Here is a 23,524-nt window from a genome sequence, read left to right on the forward strand (position 1 = left end):
ACTTGAAATTTTTATGTTTGCAACATCCCTAACAGAAGAAGCTTTTATATGAATCTTCCCCTAATTTGCAAAGATATTAACATATATAAACTGCGCAACAGCTTTTTAAAAGTGCAAATTTATTTAATGTCATTGTTAGTTACATTAATTTCTCCAGTGCAGGCTTTTAAAATGTCAATTTCACAAATATACAATCATTTTCCCCTCTGTTTATCTAGAACATTTATATGACCATCGAACTCAAACAGTGTGATGCTGGGTAGCGTACAAAAATAATCAAGCAACAAATACAAAAGAAAACAACACATACCATTAAAATCCAACTAAAACAATACATGGCACCCAGAATTAGAATATACTATAGTTCATTCAATTGGGAGCTCTGCTTATCCTAACCCCAAAGGCCCAAGGAAAGAGCCATGTTTTGACTGCCTTTCTGAAGGCCTGCAGGGTTGAAGCTACTGTTATGTCGGGGGAAGACCATTCCAAAAGGTAACTACATAGTTACTAATGTTTGCGATTTCAAAAAAATTCTTTTTCAAACATAATTATAATGAACTTTTAATTGGAGAAAGATGGGTATTTCCAGACTCCATTTAATGGGATCACGCTTCATCAGCATATTAGTAGCATAAAGGGCTCATCCACACAGGTTTCTTGTTGCAATGTGAAGATGCCCTCCTTACCATTTGATTAGGACACATCCTCACACTGGAGCCTCCATCTCATTGCCAACCCACCTCTGAGGTAGACTGAAGTCAGGCTAAGGTAGTCAGCATGTAAACAGCATCTTTCTTCTTGGAGTGGCAGAAGACTTCCTGTGTGGACACTGAAGGTGTATAGAGGAATAGCCTGTATATGAAGTGTTCCAGATTGGCAATCTGCTCTGTTCCAACTGGCTGCAGAGGTCTACTGGGAGATCACACTTCCCATCCAATGACTGAGCCCCATGAATTGCTCTTCATTCTTGATTTGTCTGCTGGAAACTCCACAGCTACTTTCTTTATTTCCTTCTCTTTCTTATATGGGCAGGCCAAACAGTTGATCTATTGCTCTTCCAAATAAGAGTGGGAGCAAAAGAGTCACCAAGCTTGGCTGGCTGCAATTAGCAACTGCAGCATGAAACTTAAAAGGATTTGCTTGGTTAAGAAACATTTTTGGGGAGGAGACACCCAATGCTGCTGGATTACTTGACAGAAGCTGATCTTCTTACTTTCTATTCCACAGGGTCCAATGCTAGCTATCTACTCAAGCAGGAACCAGCATTAGTTGTTAATATAATATTAATCTTTTAATATCAATATTAATCTTCTGATGTATAGGGGTAATTTCCTGAATCTCTCTTTTTAGGTTTAAGGAATAAAAAGAGGATCAGGCTGGAGAGGGAGGGAAAGAAGTCATGCCAGGGTTATGGAAAATGAAACCACGTGTTTGTTTCATGTTGAAACATCTCACTGAGAAAATAAGATGTTTGGGGAGGGGAGGTAACATGCAACTTAGCATGGCTTCCAGCATTTGAATTGGGGGAAAGGATAACAGGAACTATTGGCAAATTGTCAAGTTAAGCAGAACCTCTTTTAATAAATGTGGTTGTGGAGATCTTCATATTAAACTGGATTTCATTTTTAAAGCATCATAGCAGTCAATTCTATATTCTGTTTTAATACAGATCTTTCCTTAACTCTTTCTCTTCCCCAACTAGTTAAGTACATCTCAAATTTAGCCTCAGCTTAATGATTTCACCTGAAAACAGGAGAATTCTCTAAATAAATTCTGCAGTGGCCCCAGGAATTGTTCCCCTTTGGGTCTGATTTTGGGGGGGGGGTTGGAATCTGTGGGGATCTGGATGTGTTATTTGTACTTACACCTCAGGAGAAGACTACCTGCCCCACGCCTCAACGAATTGTCTTTCAGTTTCCACAGAAATGTTTAGCAGCCTAACTCCAGAAGAGAAAAAAAAATAACACTTGAGGCTTCAGTCAGAATTTCACCTGAACTTTCTTCCATTAGCAGATGAAGTGGTATGAGAGGAGACAAAAAAACTATGAGAGAGAGAGAGACAGAGAGATGACATACGATATATGATATATAGATATATGACATATGATATATGATATATATGCTGTATCTGTGACTATCAGCCTCATATGGAGAAAAATGCCCCTGCCATAATAATTATTCAAGTCAATATATCTAGGAAATAATGAAAATGATAGCTTGAACTCTGAAACCTGCCTGCCACATATTCAGGACAGCAGTTGATTGTGGGTCTTCCTTTTGATAGGTGATGTTAGGAAGAGGAGAAAGGATGGCCAGCAACCCACTAATCGTTTTCTTGAAAGTAACCCATAGCAAAAATGGGTATGATCAAAAACAAAGATGGCAAGGACCTAACAGAAGAAGAAGAGATCAAGAAAAGGTGGCAAGAATATACAGAAGACCTGTATAGGAAGGATAACAATATCGGGGATAGCTTTGACGGTGTGGTCAGTGAGCTAAAGCCAGACAGCCTGAACAGTGAGGTTGAGTGGGCCTTAAGAAGCATTGCTAATAACAAGGCAGCAGGAGACGACGGTATCCCAGCTGAACTGTTCAAAATCTTGCAAGATGATGCTGTCAAGGTAATGCATGCTATATGCCAGCAAATTTGGAAAACACAAGAATGGCCATCAGACTGGAAAAAATCAACTTATATCCCCATACCAAAAAAGGGAAACACTAAAGAATGTTCAAACTATCGAACACTGGTACTCATTTCACATGCCAGTAAGGTAATGCTCAAGATCCTGCAAGGTAGACTTCAGCAGTTCATGGAGCGAGAATTGCCAGATGTACAAGCTGGGTTTAGAAAAGGCAGAGGAACTAGGGACCAAATTGCCAATATCCAATGGATAATGGAAAAAGCCAGGGAGCTTCAGAAAAACATCTATTTCTGTTTTATAGACCACTCTAAAGCCTTTGATTGTGTGGACCATAACAAATTGTGGCTAGTTCTTAGTGGTATGGGGATACCAAGTCATCTTGTCTGCCTCCTGAAGAATCTGTATAACGACCAAGTAGCAACAGTAAGAACAGACCACGGAACAACGGACTGGTTTAAGATTGGGAAAGGAGTAAGGCAGGGCTGTATACTCTCACCCTACCTATTCAACTTGTATGCAGAACACATCATGCAACATGCTGGGCTTGAGGAATCCAAGGCTGGAGTTAAAATCGCTGGAAGAAACTTTAACAATCTCAGATATGCAGATGATACCACTTTGATGGCTGAAAGCGAAGAGGGACTGAGGAGCCTTATGATGAAGGTGAAAGAAGAAAGTGCAAAAGCTGGCTTGCAGTTAAACCTCAAAAAAACCAAGATTATGGCAACCAGCTTGATTGATAACTGGCAAATAGAGGGAGAAAATGTAGAAGCAGTCAAAGACTTTGTATTTCTAGGTGCGAAGATTACTGCAGATGCTGACTGCAGTCAGGAAATCAGAAGACGCTTAATCCTTGGGAGAAGAGCAATGACAAATCTCGATAAAATAGTTAAGAGCAGAGACATCACACTGACAACAAAGGTCCACATAGTTAAAGCAATGGTGTTCCCCGTAGTAACATATAGCTGCGAGAGCTGGACCATAAGGAAGGCTGAGCGAAGGAAGATAGATGCTTTGGAACTGTGGTGTTGGAGGAAAATTCTGAGAGTGCCTTGGACTGCAAGAAGATCCAACCAGTCCATCCTCCAGGAAATAAAGCCAGACTGCTCACTTGAGGGAATGATATTAAAGGCAAAACTGAAATACTTTGGCCACATCATGAGAAGACAGGACACCCTGGAGAAGATGCTGATGCTAGGGAGAGTGGAGGGCAAAAGGAAGAGGGGCCAACCAAGGGCAAGGTGGATGGATGATATTCTAAAGGTGACGGACTCGTCCCTGGGGGAGCTGGGGGTGTTGACGACCGACAGGAAGCTCTGGCGTGGGCTGGTCCATGAAGTCACGAAGAGTCGGAAGCGACTAAACGAATAAACAACAACAACCCATAGTACCTTCTGTGAGAGCAGCAATGTTACCGCCGTCATTGGTGAAGGGTGGGGTCGGGGATAAGAGGTTTTTACATCAGCAAGGATAACAGGAAAGCACATTTTTTTTGCTGTGTGAATAAGCCCACAGTCAACTCCTGATTTAGGAATTAACCACTGACAAAAATAGCACGGGTGCTGAATTGAATAAATAGCCATTTTTTTATGAAACAGTGCCGAATATTCAGATTTTAAACCTACCAGGTCACACTCCTAAGCATGTTTGCTTTATGGAAATTCTGTCACCATAAAAACTACAGCAAACATAGCTTGTGAATTGGACTAAGTCTGCTAGATACTTTGGTATGTTTATCCTATGAGATGAATCCATCACAGCTAGATACATTTAACATTAAATATATGGTCTAACATCAGAGGTGAGGGTTTTTTGTTTGTTTGATAACATAAAATGCTAAAATTGGGTACAAAGAAATCTCAAGAGAAAATAAGATTTGTGTACTTCCTTGCCAAACTGAAGGGCTAAGGTGTATTCCAAAACAGTTATGGCATGCAGCCACCCCCCCAAGAAAGCTATTATTTCACATACAGAATAAAACACTAGAAAAATTTGACAATGAGACATTTGCAACTTTTTCCCTAAAAAACCGAAGTATTAAGATATATCTCTAAACGGTTAAGAAAAGTCAAACATGTTACAAAATATTAGAATACAACTGTTGCTTCCAAGGATTATGCATAGATAAACAACTTATATCCAAAAAAAGTAGCCAGTTTTTTCATCACTTAAGCTTTTGTGGTCAAAAGGTGGTAGATAGATAGATAGATAGATAGATAGATAGATAGATAGATAGATAGATAGATAGATAGATAGATAGATAGATAAAAGGCACTTCCATACTACAGTGTTTCTACTCCCCCAATCAACAGTTGGAAGCCAATTTGCAATCATTTTCACTTGTACCAGCCTCAAAATGCTAAGAACATGCTTAGGCCAATCAGTATTCCCCCCAGCTGACCAGCAGAAGAGTGTAAAGAACAGCATTCAATCAGTGCCCTGCCTGCTGAGCCACTCCAGGTCCCTGAGTAACAAAAGACCCTTCAGCCTCATTCCACAGAAAATTGTTAGGTAGAATGATCAAGAAAAAGAAAAAATCCATTCCTTTGTTGCATTTAAAATTCTTTGAAGATGAAATGATAGTATCATCTATCATAGATAGATGGAGGGAAGAGAACCGCAGGAGTTGTGAGGTGGAGTGACTCAAAAGTTCTCACTGGTGAGAAAACAGACCACTCGCAAACACAACAAAGCTGCAATGATGCAAAGAAGCAGTTAAAAAAAAACAGCTCAGCATTAGAAAACAGGTAAGCAATCACAGATGTCCAAAGCTGGTTTTAAACAAGAATAGAATCCTTGTATAGAAGAGTCCTGAGATGATTATACAACAAGCAGATAAATACACACCCACACATTCAAACTGTACTTAATCAGTTGAAGTACTAGCCATCCATTCCTCAGTAATCCACTTGGAATATACCAGGCCATCCAATATATATTTATTCCGAAGCAAGCATGGGTAGTTAAATGGAACCCACTTTAGATAGGTTAATATGGAACTACAGTATAGCCTAGGGACGCGGTGGCGCTGTGGGTTAAACCGCTGAGCTGTCGATCGGAAGGTCGGCGGTTCGAAACCGCGCGGCGGGGTGAGCTCCCGTTGTTAATCCCAGCTCCTGCTCACCTAGCAGTTCGAAAACATGCAAATGTGAGTAGATCAATAGGTACCGCTTCGTCGGGAAGGTAACGGCGTTCCGAGTCGTCATGCTGGCCACATGACCCGGAAGTGTCTATGACAACGCCGGCTCCAAGGCTTAGAAACGGAGATGAGCACCGCCCCCTAGAGTCGGATTCGACTGGACTTTACGTCAAGGGAAACCTTTACCTTTACCTTACAGTATAGCCTGAATATGTTAAGAGTTGTAGACTTGTTTATATTCTCCATTATACATTTGCTGCTCAGAATTATGAAGAAAGTAAATATTTTTAATATGGCTGAGAACATTAAACTATAGTAAATTGTTACTTAATTTAAACATTTACTGATTTTCAACCCTTAGCATAAATTGTTAGAATTTTTTATTTTATTTATTTTATTTTCTATCCCTTCATTATTTTTAAAAATAACTCAAGGCAGGGAACATACCTATACTCCTTCCTCTTCCTATTTTCCCCACAACAACAACACTGTGAGGTGAGTTGGGCTGAGAGAGAGTGACTGGCCCAAGGTAACCCAGCCGGCTTTCAGGCCTAGGGCGGGATTAGAACTCTCAGTCTCCTGGTTTCTAGCCCGTTGCCTTAACCACTAGACCAAACTGGCTCTCTAAATTTTCCCATTTAGCTTTATAAATAAAATGAAGGCATCCATGTTTGAACAGACTGCCAGAAGGATAAATTCAGGACTACATATTGTAGAGTATATCCTGTTCCCTAGATTATTAGTCATTATTCTTCCTGACTTTATTAGCAGTTTCTGCTCAAAACATTTAAGACTAATGAGGCATTTGTTCTCAATCAAGAAGCTATGTGTGAATATAGTTTCACTTTCAAGAACAAGACAGATAAATTATTAAACTCAGTTCTTTTATTTCTCCAGATGATACATGGCCACGCATTTTCCCTCTCCCCCTTGATTTTCTTTAAAGCAGCCCCACACCAAAGATGGATTATATAGAACTCTTCATCTTCCTCAGTAATTATTAGCAGGCACATAGTAAACAGTGCAAAATAAATAAATAAAAATGCACATAATCTTTTGAAGGGATGTGACACATCTTGAATGATGCAGGAATTGAGCTACTGTGAGTATTGCAATAAGGAATGCCTGTGGTGATGACTATAGGTAGTTAAGCTATTCATTCATAGATACCTCTTTAGATCACTTCTGAAAAGGACTAAAAAGAGGGGAAAGCAGATATGGACTAGAAATTGTTCTGTAACTGCATTTCATTCCTCATACCACATACAGTATGTTGTAATATATTTGTTTATATGGAACTTGCTATATAACATACTTATTTGAAGCAAAAAGACACATTTGGATTTCCCTCTAATGATTACCTTTCTAGTCTGTATATCTACTGTATATTGCAAATTCAAAGCTACTTAGCAATCATTATGCTAATTATATAATTTGATCTAGTTACTCCTAAATAGAATAGTAAACATTTCTGCAGGAAAAAAAAATGACCCCAAGGACATTACCCAGCTATAATCTAAAAAACTGCAGAATAATTTCTATATAGAATATATATCCAGTGAACATTAACATTATTTTTAAAAAGTACCTACAAAAATATAATAGCAAATACAAATTGAAGAATTCTATGACAAATTGGAACACGTGCTAAATGCCATTTAGAAGGAATATAGTACTACAGGTAACTAGAATGTAAAACTGGAGAAATTGAAGAACTAGAGATAACCAATTGAGCTTTGTGAAGAGAATGCTATGTTCACTGCTAACACCTGCTTCAAGTAACATAAATGCAAACTCTATACTGGACATTACCTGTTGGGTAACATTGGAATCAAATCAATTAATAATTCAAAATAGAAGATGGAAAAGTACAACCCAGCAGAATACTTCCAGATGTTGATTATGGAACAGGCCATGAATTATTGATATCAAATATTTTAGAAAATTAAAGGGAGTAGGTATGCCAGAGAGGTGTACCCAAAATTTCAGACAGGAAAAGACCCAAATAGTTTTTAGAGCAAGGGAAGCCACTTTTCCAAGAAAAGATAGAGAAAGTCTTAGGCAACAAGAAGGACGTACAGGGACTGAATGCAACAGGTTTTCAACATCAAGCAAAAAAAGATAAAGATAGCTTGATAAAGAATGCCAATAAACAGAAAAAAAAATAAGAGAAGGTAAATAAAAGATGTTTTAAAAGATGTGAGAAAATAGAGACTAATAAACAGTGAAACGTAAATGATATCTGAGGCAAAGTTAAAAAAGATGGAAAGAATATACTGAAACACTTTGTAAATAGGATTATAGAATGAATAAACATTTTTGGAGAGAGAGATGGAACTAACTTCATTAGAAAATGACAACAGGCAATAGACCAGCCATCAATTAAGAAAGCACCAGCCACAGATGAAATACCCACAGAACTGTTTAAAGTTGCAAGAGAATAAACAATTAAAATGCTAACTGTGCTAAGTCAATAAATATGGAACAAGACTCTCTCGCCTAGAGGTTGGAAGAATGTGGTTTATATGCCTAATACTGAAGAAGGAAGATACAGGAGATTTTTTTTAGATTTTTTACCCCACCTTTATTATTTTTATAAATAACTCAAAGTGGGAAACATACCTAATACTTGTCATGTTCACTGTTTCAATGTGCACTGTACATCGTAACGTTTCACATGCCATGGCGCTGACGCGCGTTTCTGTTTGGGAGGGAGCTGCTGTGAAACCTTGTGTCAAGCTCTGTATCTATGTTCATTTCAATGGAATGTGTTTGGGTTATGTGCTCTGCTCAAGGACTTTTCCCGCAGACCATCAGAAACCGTAAGGAGCACCTGGGATTGTGAGCTTGGGAAGATTCTACGGGGGATCTCATTTGTACCGAGGGTTTTTAGTTTGCATTTGGCACGCTTTTTCCATTCTCAGCTTTCTTTGTGATCCTGCATACTATTCTTTAATAAATCAGATATCTTTGTGATCCTGCTTATGAGTCTGATGGTGTTTTAGAATAGGCATTCCTTACATAAAGCTGAGAACCACCAAAGTTGTACCGTTAGCTCCTACCAAGATTAGTTTCTTGTGAGGGAAAACAGTTAACGATGGCCGAATCCAAGCTCACGACCGGGAGACTTGAGGAGCCGACTGGCTTGATGCCCGAGTCAACGGTCAGGAGCGGAGAACTGAGCCTCACCCCAGAACCTTCAGGTTTCCGGCAGGATTCGAGTTCCAGCCCTGAGGTAGAGAAATCTGATGATGGGAGAGCACCAGAGCAACCAGCACCCAGCGAATCGCCCGCAGAGTTGTTCACCTGGGATGAAATGGGAGAACCCCAGCCAGGGACGTCCCAGGCGTCCTGGAAGTATCGGTTCCCACTGACCCCAAACGTAGAATCTACCATGGTATCAACAGGGAGACAGCCTAACACGCGAGGGAGGGAGGAATCTCAAACCCCTGAAAGGCTAAGAGTGGTAGAGGCCAAATTAGAATTGATGGAGTACATGCTAAAAAACCTGTCTCTGTCATGGGGGGGGGGGGCAGCTGAGGTGCAAAGGAGATTCCAGCTCCACACAATCATCCTCCATCCCCTCACCCAGACCGCCGGCAGAGCAGGGCCGGAGATGGCGCCGGGATGAATCTCCACCCCGCAGAGTTCGACCATCAGTGTCCCCACCTCGAGGAGGGAGAACTACTGTAACCTGGGGCCCAACCACTCAAGCAGCCGCTGATTCAGCTCCAACAGGACTGGGGGTGAAAGACTTTTCTGTCAAGTTTGATGGGGATCCAACTAAGTTGTCTTTCTTTCTCACTAATGCTAAAAGTTACATGAGGCAGTTTGGACCATACTTCCCTTCCGAAGAGGCTAAAATAACTGCCATTGCCACCAAGCTGAAGGGACGAGCGGCTGACTGGTATGTTCAATTAAGTGAGGCTGACTCCCCTGAGCTTGAGGGTTTTGAGGAATTCATGTGGGCGTTGAAGCTGCATTTTGAGGATCCTCTAGTCAAGGCAAGGGCTAAAAAGGCACTGAAGGATCTTACCCAGGGCCAACTATCTGTAGCTGATTACGCCCTGGAGTTTAAGGCTTTAGCTGGGAAAATCCCCGACTGGTCTCAGTCAACCTTAATAGAACGGTTTAAAGAGGGACTCAACAGGGATGTCCTGTGGTGGGCGTTGTGTAGAGATGACCCAGAGACATTGTATGAATGGATCTGTCTGGCCGGCAAAGCTGAGCACGCCCAGCATACCTACATGCAAACCAAACGACCTGAAAAACAACCAACCACCATGAGGGGACCCCAAAGTGCTGCAACTGCTGCCTGGCCAGGCTATAGAGCCTGGGAAGAGGAGAGAGATCGGTGCTATGCGAGGGGTCAGTGTCTCCAATGCGGAAAGGAAGGGCATCGAGCAGTTGATTGCCCAAAAGCCAAGGCTGGAGATCGAGCGGGCAAGCTGCCGGCCAAATCGCCGCCCTCCTTGCGGCAGATGACAGCAGCCAAGGGGACAGCCGACGCTGAGGAAGTACTCTACTTCTTGGGAGAGGCTGAAGATGACTCTAAGGAGCTGGCAGGAAATGCAAGCCACCTGCCATGAAGAGTGCCTGCGGGCAGGTGGAGGAGGATGGGTGCGAGGATGCTATGGTGAGTGCTGACTGTCCCACTCTAGCAGTAAAAGTGAAATTGGGCTCCCACACAAAGACTACAGAGGTCTGGGCTTTAGTTGACTCTGGGTGTTCCAGGTGTCTGATTCACCCTGATCTGGTTGCTGCTTTGGACCTGCCTAGCTTTCCCCTCCAGCAGCCTTTGATCTTCACACAGTTGGATGGTTCAACGGCGGGGGGGGGGGGGGGGCGGCGACCCATTTCACTGGAACTGTCACAATGCAAATGGGCAGCCACCGTGAGACTTTAAAATTTATAGTGGCACCTGTTGGCAATCCCTTGGTAATTCTGGGGATTTCCTGGTTGACCTATCGAAGCCCACATATAAATTGGGAACACAGAACTCTGACTTTTAAGGATGGGTTTTACCAAGCCCCTACCACGGAGAGGGCTTCAAGTGCGGGGGTTGGAAGGGCTGCAATTGCCATGCCATGCCCTAGTTTGGCACATTTAGAAGGCTTGCCCGATCGATACCAAGATTTTGCAGACGTCTTTGGAGAAATGGAAGCAGATCAGCTACCCCCCCATCAGAAAACTGATTGTGCCATAGAGTTGGTTCCTAACGGTCAATTGCCCAAACCAAAAATTTATCCAATGACTCAGAAGGAGCTTGGGGCATTACGGGACTTTATTGACAAAAATCTGCCAAGGGGGTTTATTGAACCTGCAAATTCCCCAGTTGGGGCACCTGTGCTATTCCAGGAAAAGAAAGATGGCACACTTAGACTCTGTACGGACTATTGGGGGTTAAATTCCATCTCAATCTGCAACAAATACCCTCTGCCACCCATGAAGGACATGTTAGCTCATTTGTCAAAGGGCAAGATTTTCTCCAAGCTTGATCTTCGTGAAGCCTATTTTCACATCCGCATATGAGCTGGAGATGAGTGGAAAACCGCTTTTAATTGTCCACTGGGTTCATTTCAGTACAAAGTCCTCCCTTTTGGGTTAGCAGGGGCACCCAGAGTCTTCATGCAATTGATTAATGAAATATTACATGATCATTTGTTTAAAGGGGTCCTGGTTTATTTGGACGATGTGCTCATTTACACTGAATCCGAGGAGGAACACGAACGCCTTCTCAAACAGGTGTTAAGTAAGCTTAGAGGTGCCAAGCTTTATGCCAAGCTTTCCAAATGTGAGTTTCACAAAACCCAACTTGACTATCTAGGCTATAGGGTATCTGACAAGGGCATTGAAATGGACCCTGAAAAAATTCAGGCAATTTTAAGTTGGGAACGTCCCCGCACCCAGAGGCAATTGCAAAGTTTCCTAGGGTTCAGTAACTACTATCGGCAATTTATCCAGGGGTTTGCTGAGATTGCTTGCCCCTTACTGATTTGCTCCATACCAAGGGTTTGAGGGAGACACGCAAGGTAAAAAACCCTGGGGCAGTGCTGAATTGGACGCCTGAATGCCAGGCAGCATTTGAGAAGTTAAAAACTCTCTTCACTACTGAGTCTATTCTACAGCACCCTGATCCTGAACGCCCCTTTGTGGTCCAAGTTGATGCTTCTGACTCCTCAGTTGGGGCTATATTGTTACAGAGAGATTCTGGAAATCACTTGAAACCCTGCGCTTATTTGTCCAGAAAATTTTCTGAAACTGAACGCCGGTGGCATGTTTGGGAAAAAGAGGCTTTTGCTGTAAAAGCCGCTTTGAAAGCCTGGCGTCACCTCCTAGAAGGTGCTAAATGCCCTTTCAAGGTTTGGACTGATCACAGAAATTTGGAAGCCCTCCGCACCCCCTGGCGTCTCAGTCCTAAACAAATTCGCTGGGCTCAATTTTTCAGTCGCTTTAACTTCCAGCTAAAATTTATTCCAGGAAAGAAAAACTTTCTGGCTGATGCTTTGTCACGTTTACCTCAGGACCTTGACCACGTGGCAGATATAGTTGGAACTGTTCTCACTGAACCACAACTGGGCTTGGTTGCCATCACTCGGAGCCAGACCCGTGCGCAGGCAACCCTGCCCCCAGCCCCGTCTGGGAAGCGGAGAGTGCAAGTTCCTTGTCTGTTACAGAAGGACTTTCTCCAGGTGCTGAAATCTGACACTTGGTTGCTAGCTAATAGAGACAATGCTTCTTTTGAAAACGGTCTGTCGTGGGTGGAACACCGCCTCTATGTGCCTGAAATTTTAAGAGCTGATGTTTTGCAGCGTTCCCATAATGATAAACTTGCTGGACACTTTGGTTTTGTCAAAACCTTGCATTTGGTTCGCCATCAATTTTGGTGGCCAACCTTAAGGCGTGATGTAAAAGACTATGTTGCTTCCTGTCCCGTTTGTGCCATGTCAAAGCGTAAAGGAGGTAAACCACAGGGGCTTCTACAGCCAGCGGCCAGCCTATCCCACCCCTGGGATGAGATTTCTATGGATTTTATTGTGGACCTACCTCCCAGTCAGAAGAAAACTGTCATTTGGGTTGTAAAAGATTTTTTCTCCAAACAAGCCCATTTCATTCCATGTGCGTCCATCCCGTCGACCCCGCAACTGGCCCACCTATTTCTCATCCACATCTACCATCTCCACGGTAGCCCCTCCCGTTTGGTCAGCGACAGCGGGACACACTTCACTTCCCAGTTTTGGAAATCATTTTTAAAATTGATTGACATCAAACAGGCGCTGTCCACATTGTCGCATCCTGAGACTGACGGATCTACTGAGGTTTTGAACTCCACCCTTGAACAATTCCTTAGAGCATACATAAACTACCATCAGGACAATTGGGTGGACTTGCTACCTTTTGCTGGCTTACAACAATGCTGTCCATCAAAGCACCAGACAAACCCATTTTCGTGTGGTTTCTGGTCACGACTTTTTTCCCATCCCTGAGCTGCCACAAACCCCTCCCCAATCCTGTTCTGCCTCTGACTGGGCTGTTAAGCTGGCTGGTTCCTGGCCGGTGATTCAACAGGCTTTGGCTGATGCCCAGGCTGCTTACAAGTTTCAAGCTGATAAACGTCGTTCTTTGCAACACAATTTCAAAATTGGAGATCAAGTATATCTCCCTACCAAATTCATCAAGTCCCCACAACCCTCTAAAAAAACTTGCTCCCAAGTTCATTGGTCCTTTCCCTATTGTTGGTCTTATCAATCCAGTTACTGTTAAGTTGGACCTGCCTCACAATTTGAAACGCTTGCACCCTGTTTTCCATTGCAGCCTGCTCAAGCCTGTCCACCACTCTTCCCGCTGGCATCCCCAACCTCCTCCTCCTGCTCTGATCATGATTGACAGCCAACAGCACTTTGAAGTCAAGGAGGTCGTTGATTCTCGCAAGCTTCGAGGCACCCTCCAGTACCTGATCCGCTGGAAACACTTTCCTCATCCTGAATGGGTGCCTGCTCGCCACGTTAATGCTCCTGATTTAGTTAACCATTTCCACTTGGCTTACCCTTTGAAGCCTGCTGCTTAGTGTCTTTCTTTTGGGGGGGCAGTATGTCATGTTCACTGTTTCAATGTGCACTGTACATCGTAACGTTTCACATGCCATGGCGCTGACGCGCGTTTATGTTTGGGAGGGAGCTGCTGTGAAACCTTGTGCCAAGCTCTGTATCTATGTTCATTTCAATGGAATGTGTTTGGGTTATGTGCTCTGCTCAAGGACTTTTCCCGCAGACCATCAGAAGCCGTTAGGAGCACCTGGGATTGTGAGCTTGGGAAGATTCTATGGGGGGAGGGATCTCATTTGTACCGAGGGTTTTTAGTTTGCATTTGGTGCGCTTTTTCCATTCTCAGCTTTCTTTGTGATCCTGCATACTATTCTTTAATAAATCAGATATCTTTGTGATCCTGCTTATGAGTCTGATGGTGTTTTAGAATAGGCATTCCTTACAATACTCCTTCCTCCTCCTATTTTTCCCACAGCAATAACCCTGTGAATTGAGTTGGGCTTGGAGAGAGTGAGTGGCCCAAAGTCACCTAGCCAGCTTTCATGCCTAAGGCGGGACTAGAACTCATGGTGTCCTGGTTTCTAGCCTAGTACCTTAACCACTAGAAGAAACTGAACAATTGATATAATTTCTCACATAAACCAAGTGTTGTTTAAGATTAAAAAGAAAGTTTAGAGCCATGCATGGAGAGAGAAATATCAAATGAACAGGCAGGTTCAAAAAAGACAAATAATGGAGAATGCGAGAAAATAGATTATAGACCACAATACCAATGTTTGTAACATGCTATGGGGATATTAAAATGATGACATGGACATGCTGAACTACTTGAGTTATGTCTGATGTAAGTACTTACAGTAAATCGTACCATTTGTGTCATGAGATCATGATGCAATGGTCATCAGTCCCCTCACCCCCGTTCCTTGCTTCCCACTGTGGATGCCAAATGATAGCAAAGCCTTTGATTATGTAGATCATGCCAGAAAGGCTAATGAGTATGTCATACAGTTTCTTATTCTTCTAAGGAAATTTACAGTGAATGAGAAGCTACTAGAAAAATTGAGTTTGGAGAAACAAGATTTTTCAAAATAGGAAAGGAAATGAGACAAGGATACATATTGTCCCTGTATCTATTTAACCTGTATTGCAAATATATTGTAACAATGGCAGGAAATAAAAGTTGAATCAAAATGTGAGGCAAGAACACCAATACATGCAGATAGGCTGATGGCAGCACTTAGATGAAAGTAAATCACACTTAGAATAGTTTATGACAAGAAAAAAAATCTAAAATGTAAGTAAAACTGAAAAGTAGAATATAATGTTGAATTTCAAGAAGACAAAGGTGATATTAATCAGAATGATTAATAAAGCTGATGGCAAAGGCATGAAAGTGGTAGATGGGGCTATCTCTGGGCTCAAGAATAACGGTAGATAATGTGCAGGAGAAGTACAGAGGAGATAAATCCTAGAGAGAAAAGCAATGAAAATATGAAGATATTTGAGTGCCAACAAAGATCAGAATAGTTAAAGCAGTAGTTTTTCCATCACTGTTAATATGTGGCAGTAAAAGCTGGACATTGCAAAGGGTTGAAAGAATGCAGATGCCTTCATATTAGGGATTTGGCAACAGTAACCAAGAGTACCATAGACTGCAAGAAGAATCAATTGGTTGATCCTGGATGACAGAACAACTGCTTGCTTGAGATGATGATTAGCAAGCAGAAATTCATATACTTTGGATGCGTGATTCAAGTGGATGATTGAGCACAAAAAATTACGATGCTTAGCAAGATTAATGTAAGCGCAGAAGATGATGATTAGAATGGATAAAGTAGAAAGACATGATAAATTACTGGAACTGAGGATTGGTTGAGATGGTCCACCATTCTGCTGGTCCACCAGCATGCATCCTCCTTGGATGAATATAACTCAGAAAAAAAGGAACTCAGCTCCAATACCAACCAGATGCAGATGCCACCTTCCTCTCCCTGATATAGAGGATCCTGACCTGGAGCCAGCAGTGTGTATGGAGGATAAGAAGATAGCAAAGCAAAGGAATAGCCACTTGCAGTGGAACCCACCTGATGGGAACTGAAATTTTTCCTTGTCTGACCCCAGGAGATCAGAGGACAGCTTCAATTTCAGCTGTCTCTAGGTGGTAAGTAAAGAAGCCTTAAGGGCTCTACAGAGGGGAGATACTGTGCAGGAACATTTGCAACAGCTGAAGGTGTGTATTATGCATGCTGCACGAATTCTTGACTATTGAACTGGAGTCATCAACTGCACCTGGCTCTGCACTGGAACTTGATCTTTGTATTTGGACCTTTGCATTTAGAGTTTTACTTCAGTATGGCCTCAGACAGTACTACTGCCTGATCCCCTACAAGCCAGATGAAAGGCTGATGCCTGATTTATGACTTCACAAGCAAATACTATGGTGTGTTTTCTGATTTATGATCAACTTGTTTTACTTTCTGCTGGAGCATAGTTAGGCTGTGAAACAGTTGTTCATACAACTGCCTGAGGCTGAGCCCAACTCAGTAGCACCTGACTGACTATACTTTGGTTTTAGATTCCAGCATTAAAACCAGTGAATCTACTCTTACATTGATCAGTTCCTAGGACTATATCACTATGTAGACATGTATAGGTATTTTATTGTGAACCGCCCAGGGTCCGAGTAGGGGAGATGGGTGGTAATAAAAATATGACAAATAAATAGGTATTCTGAATATAATTGAGCTACCTACAAAAGGAAACTTATAATCATTCTCCTTACTAATGCTAAAAGGTACCACACAGTTCCTTGGCTGAAAGAAAACTGACCAACTTCTTGTTAGAGCAGCAAAGCTGTCTATCTCTGTTTACTGAACTGAACTGATAATTACATTCTGACTTAAAAGACACCCTGTCAGTTCTTAGGATTGACTTCTGCCATTCCCCCTCCTTTCTAAACCCACCCACAACTCTACAGGAGCTGTAACAAAAGGGGTTTCATAAGTCCCAGAACTTCTGATTGCCTGATAAGGAACCTTTCACAATTTTCCCAGGCGGCCAGCAAGGGAGGAAAAATTCAATTTTGCCTGTAAAGAATGCCTACCCTGCTAAAATGAAAACATATTACAGATATAGAAATTGACTCTGGGAACATTTTAATAGCAATTCACCGAGCAAACATTGAACTACCTATATGTGTGAATCCCTGTTTTTGTATTAATCTGTTCTAAATTGGTATTTGCCATTTTATTCGCCTGCCTTGGTTAATATGCACATCATATCTGTTTTGTTCTTTACCAACAGCTACAAAAAATTATTGTCCCTTCCAACCCATTCACCTTACTTTTCATAAAAGAGAAAGAAATTAAATTGCTGTGAAAAATACTAATATATTCCATGGTGGGACTGAGGCAAAGTCACTCTTTATGTATCTTGAAAAGCTTCAGTGCAGTGTCCATTGCTAATGCCTGGCATTAGCTTCTGTTCCCAATTTGTGTGGGACGTAGGATAGTTCTCAAGATACATTAGAGGTATAGTAGCTTAAAAACATGTTAAGAAAAAATATAGATACAAAAGTTAATTAGTAAAATAAATTAGCTTTAAAAACCACCAAGTAATCCAGTGTTTAGTTTCTCAGTTTTTACGAGGAACAACCTAGCCCAGGATCTGGGTATCTTTGAGACTGCCCTCTCCCTTCTGTAACTGACCACCCAGTAAGATCTAGAAGAGGTGGCTCTTATCTCTGAGGGACCACAGGGACAGCTGTTACTGTCACTGTCCTCCTCCCTGGGAACAGCATTTCCTCAGAGATCAGATTGTATCCAAAACTGCTAAGGTTTCAACAGGCCATTAAGACTTGGCTTTTTCAGAGGGCCTTGAGGACCCAATTTCAATGCACCAAGAATAGCAGTTTGTGTACTGCTTGTTGTTTCTTGGTACTTTTAGGCAATGTTTTTTTTTAAATGTTACTATTTTTAATCTTGTTATTGGATGACGGAATATTATCTGCCCATAGTCACACATGACTGGAGCGGCATATAAATCAGTGCTTCTCAAGCCTGGGTAAATTATCCAAAACTGGGTAAAAGTGGTTTTGCTTTGGGTAACAACACACGAACCCATTACCCAGTCAAAACAGGGACATCTAAATTGACTTAAAGTGTTTTACCTACATTGGGTAAAAAGGACTTTCCAATAAGAGGTTTTGGGTAATGAAGGAAAAAGTTTGGAAAGCACTGATATAAACCCTAGTAAGTAAGTAAATAATAAATAAATTTGTTTCAAGCATGCCATCATAGCTTTAGCTGGCAAGAAATGTATTTTTTACAAAATGAACAGTAAATTCTGAAGCCCTGTACTACATGTTGAATTTTATCAGCACTCATAATAATAAAGTAGCACACATATATTCCTGCATAATCTGATATTTCTTTATAGCCCATCATGTTTACAAAAAGTTCCCTCAACACACTTTGAATTTGGAACTTTTTCCCCCTTTTATCACCCCTAGAATCATGAAGTGTCTCAACTAGGCTTGAGATAAATGAAGGTGGTTTTCTAGAGTTCGAGGATTGTGTTGTTTTCTGGTGTTGTTATTCTTTATTATGTACAGGATTTGCAGGTGTACTGCAAAAACCTGCTTGATTAAAGGTCATAGTGGAAGAAAGGATAAACATGTATCTAATGAGAAATTTCCATTTTTTTCTTCTGTTTCTTTAAAAAATGCTGTCTTGTCTTTGCTTTTTGCACAAATGGATGATAGTCAAACAATGTAATTCTTTTTTTACTTAAGTTAATAACAGAAATGGTTGTGTACAGATATGGACCACAGACATGATGCAGCTGTGACTGTCAGAACTGAAGGCCCCCTGCTTTGCAATATGAAGTTGGGCTCACTTCTTCTGGCTATTACTTGAGTCCCTGGTTACTTCTACACTACACATTTCAGTGTTGTTGAGGCTTTACTCTGGAAGTGGAATTAAAATGGAGGTTTTAAACAGCAGAGTGCTATGTTATCTGGCAGAGTGCTATGCCTTATTATTGTCCTTAAATATGAAAGATGGCTCAGACTTCAGCAGTTTTATCATCTATAACCTTACAACGTAATTATTCTGAAGATCTTAATTATTAGTTTCATCCAGTTGAGTTTACCATAAAAGAAATTCTTAGAGGAAACTAATAATTACAAAAGGCTTTAGCATCTCTTGTAGAAAAGAAACTAACACTGAAACAATGTAAGATATTCAAGAAGCAAGAGGTAGGCATCCTGAAACCATTTAACTCTGGCCATGAGAAAGCATGAACACAGGAAGAAGATTTTCATTAAAAATACACTAGCATTCCCAAACTCCCACATAAAATACATTTTTAAAATAGAAGAACATGGAAAACACTTGCATTATCTTTACATTATAACACTAAGATCTCAATAGAAAGAAAGATTTCAAATGATTGCTGTTTTGGGGCATATAGTGTACTCAGTGTGCTTCTTTTACATGTCAATTAACTGTGTAATAATGAATTCAACAATGGGTTTCAGTCTACTACTTTGCACCTATGAACTTAGCATTTACCTTTCACTGATACCAATCTTAAATTTCAGTCTTTTCGTGTAGTTACAAAGGGAGGTAATAAATTATTGGCAGTCCATTAATCTTTCTGCATGGCACATATGTGCAGAATATGTGCAAAATTGGAATAATTCATGCAGTAACTCAGCAGTTTAACAGAATGGTATCAAAAAGTCTGAGCTGTTTAGCGAATGTTTGGATCTAGCTGGCTGCCAGCAGCATTGCAACAACAAATAATGAGAGGGATATCTGATGACTATTAGTTACAAGATATTCAGTATTTGGATGTTTTTTCAGTTGCTGTTAAATTATATACCTTATTTACCATACACCAAACTCAGATCAAAAATTCAGTTTGAACAATAATAATTAAAACAATATGCTAAATACATAAAATAAATATTTGCTAGCTCTGAGTGGATGTATGAGACAAATACATTTATGTTTTACTGTCACATATAATCTGGAGATTTAGTTGGCTGGGATTATGAACAATTAAATGTAGTTCATAACTTACAGCCATCCAGGCTCCTCTTTTGCATCGACAACACAGCCATTCATCATGGATTTCATGGGAAGGAATACCATAGCAACCTATAATGAAAGAGAAGAGATGGTACAACAGATTCTGTACTTTGTTATCTATCTAGCTAAACAGGTAACTGAACCATTAAAAAAAAGACAGTATATTTGTACACTATATGATTAAAGGAAATTAAGAACAAGCATTCTCTCAAGAATATGCAGCTGAAATATGTATCTTAGCAACAGTTCTCATTCCTAAAAGCAGTCAGGTTGTGTTTAAAAATTCTTTGACTATGTTAGGTTGCCTATTAATCCAATGTACTTGCCATGTGATAAAATTACAACTTGAACACAATAGCAATAATGCTCTATAATATAGGGCCAGTGCTGTGTACTGATCAATGTTATGTTTCAATCAAGTAGCTCAAGTGTTCTAAGCTTTTAGGTCATGCAACATTATTGCAGAACTATAGACTCATGAAAACAGGACAGCTTAATTATTCAAATAATCCTCTATTTCCCCAGTATACAATATTAAAACTCATTTTCTGATTTCACCAATATTAGGCTCTTTCATTTTCTGATACAGATTATTTCTATATAATCATACATTTCCTCTAGGAGTAATGATAGGTTAATTATTGTGGTTACTCAAAAATTAGCTGAACAATACAAACAAAATGAAAGTGGAAATATAAGTAGGCTATGATACATACTTGCATGGACCCGTACACAACATTTTGCACAGGATATTAACACACTTGTTCCATCTTCTTCAATAAAGCCATTGGATGGATAGTTTTCAGTATTCTCCTCGCTATAAATAAAACATATCTCTGGAATAAGTGGTTTTGTCTTTTCACGGGACACACACATTTCTTTTTCTTTCGTTTCTGACCAAGCATATATTTCTTCATTAGGTTTATCAGCCTGAAAAATAATTTTAAATAGAAAGATATTTGCTCATTTTTCTTCTGTTTTGGTAAGTTCCCCATCATTTAATAATATTACATACAATGCAATTTGCTTTTTGAAATTTTGATTTTTTAAAATTAGAAGTTGAAGCAGACTTTGGCATTTATTTTAAATCTTTCTTCTTTCTGTCACTGCATTCAAGTCTTACTATTATTTTAATTTGTAAAACAGGAAAAGAGCAGAAAATAGCATACTGACACTTAGGGAAGCATCAATCTTCATCTGTGAACTAAAACTGCATCTGCTGTAGCCAGGGAGCATTCGATGAAGACCTAGAAACTTTTATCTCATGAGGTGTACAGCAAAATATGTCATCCTTCTATAGCTGCTGAACATGAACTAGACTGGATTTAGATTCAAAACAAGATCTAAGCTCTAGTCAAGAATGGAGACGAGGCTACTTAACTACCATTCAATGTGACGTTCAGCCTTTCATAAATTGGAAAACGTAAGGGATGATTAGTACAATATATGGAGGAAGTGAAAGGGAGAACCGTAGTTCTTTGGAAGTCACAAACTTTTTTAGCAAATAGAATGGAATGAAAATGGCAAGTGAAAAGTTTTGTAAGAATAGAGAAAGATTACAGAGAAAAGAATATCACAGCTATCAGTGTATCCAAGCTTATATTTATTTTGTTTAGCAATATGGGGAAAGTAGCCTATTATCCATGATTATATATCATTAATATCTGAACAGCCAAAGCTATGGTAAACGCACTGGAGAAAATACCCTTATACTGAGAGTTAGTCAAAATAATTGCAATGTAAACACTAGAAAACAAGAAAATACTTATTTCAGTCTGAAATCCAAAAGACGGCTATTTGTGAAACAGGACTTCTGCAGCAGTTGGCCTAATTGTGGAATGCTGTTCTTTAAAAAAACTGACTATCTTCATTATCATGATCATTATTTTGGCTTTTAAAACTTCTCCTGAGATTTTTCAGATCTTATTATGATCTGTTTTAGCTCCATGATTTGTAATAATAGGTCATAATTATAATTAATGTGCTTCATGCTGGGATTTAGGTTATGATGAATGTTTTATATCGTATTTGATTTTATGATTTATACAACACCTAGAGTATCTATTCTGTAAGGTAGCTAATAAATCAAAAGAAATACATAAATAATACAAAACCATTTCAGCTCTCCACAGCAAACAGGAAAGCACCAGTTCTGTGATGTAAGATGGGACTGGAAAAATTTAAATATAACTGCTTATGTTTAAGCAATGTTCTTAATAGAATTTCAAAGAAAAGTTTAAATATAAATAGTTTATTAAAAAATTACAAAATGATCTAATCTTTCCCCTTCATGCACACATGAAAAGGGGCCTGATATGAGAATCAGCTTTGCATAAAATGAAAGAGCAGATCCAGGGTAGGAGGAATGTATATACATTATATAAATCTGAGGATATTAGCCTTTCTACATTGAGGTATCTCTGAAGAGTGAAATTATACTCTCAGGTTTAGGTAATGAATATATATCTATTCCTTCTATTTCCTTTTGTCACATCATGCAAGTAAGCAACAAAGATTATTGCTGAGAGCAAGGATTATACAGTTCTCATTTTCTTGCTTTTTTAATGGTAAGTATTATGGTTCCACATACCTCCCTGGAATTAGAGTACTTATTTTGACATGCTGGATGAAGGTCTATTTACCTTTCAAGCCTTTACATGTTAAGAACACAGAGAACTTCTGTAGTTTCGCAATAAAATAGCTTTATAAGTACTAGAATTTCGGTGTAGCTGTATTCTTATTTTTCAAATAAAAGCTTCCTTACCTTGTAGTAAGGTCTGAGGAGTGTGCAAATGGCACAATAGGGTTCCAACTTGGCAACAGCTGCATTGTACTCCTTTTCAGCAGTGAAATTTGGTACTCTGTTCTGCCAAAGATAAACTAAAGGCTTGGCCCAGGATTCTGTTTCTTGTATTTCCTCTTCAATTAAGAGAACCTCAGGCAGTTCTTAAAAGAAAATGACATACAAAATGACTATGTTCTGAATGTAAGAGCAAACAATGATTTAAGTAGAAGTAAAAAAAAATGGATGGCAACTTCATGAAAACAAATGCATCAGAATAGATACATTCAGGTTTAAGAGGTGGCTTGTACTGCAAAGGTTCAGAGAATTCAAACAATTAACTGGTCCCAATCAAAGCGAATATTTGTAGCTCAGGGTTGAACTGTGGAGTCCTTGGTGCTCTCTGAGCCTTATTGTTTTCTTGCAGATGTTTCATTGCCAGACTAGGCAACATCTTCAGTGCGAAAAGTTAGTGGGCCTTGCTCTCTGTTTATATACTGTGGTTTGTCCAGCTTGTGTTGGTGGAGGTGTTGTTCTCTCCTTGGGAGTTCCTTTATTGGGCTGTTGTTTGCTGCTTGGTTGATTGACAATAGTTCCTTGATTAGGGTATATTGTGCTGTTTGATGGTTCATCTGGTGTTAATTCTAGTGTTAATCTTTGCATATCTGGTGTTGATTGCTGGCGAGGAGGTGTTCTGGTCTTTTGCTTTTCTATTGTCTCTTTTGAATGGTATGTAAATGTTGTTTACCTCTATATATCTGTTGATAGCTGCTTTGTCTGAGTGCCAAGCTTCCAGGAATTCTCTAGTGTTTTTGGATTTG

The 23,524-nt window shown here is 40.0% G+C and overlaps 1 protein-coding gene across 2 annotated transcripts in view; it reads right to left on the reverse strand.

Moving 5' to 3' along the window:
• Positions 1-23,524, reverse strand: part of KDM4C (lysine demethylase 4C) — a 239,934-nt gene that overhangs the window by 67,171 nt on the left and 149,239 nt on the right. For both annotated transcript variants that reach the window (XM_063295063.1, XM_063295064.1), the window contains 3 exons: positions 22,686-22,867; positions 20,638-20,851; positions 19,914-19,990 (listed from right to left, as the gene is read on the reverse strand). In XM_063295063.1, the coding sequence (XP_063151133.1) occupies positions 19,914-19,990; positions 20,638-20,851; positions 22,686-22,867 (473 nt within the window). The remainder of the gene's footprint in view (positions 1-19,913; positions 19,991-20,637; positions 20,852-22,685; positions 22,868-23,524) is intronic.

This window comes from Candoia aspera, chromosome 2, assembly GCF_035149785.1.
Source record: "Candoia aspera isolate rCanAsp1 chromosome 2, rCanAsp1.hap2, whole genome shotgun sequence".
Taxonomy (NCBI): Eukaryota; Metazoa; Chordata; class Lepidosauria; order Squamata; family Boidae; genus Candoia; species Candoia aspera.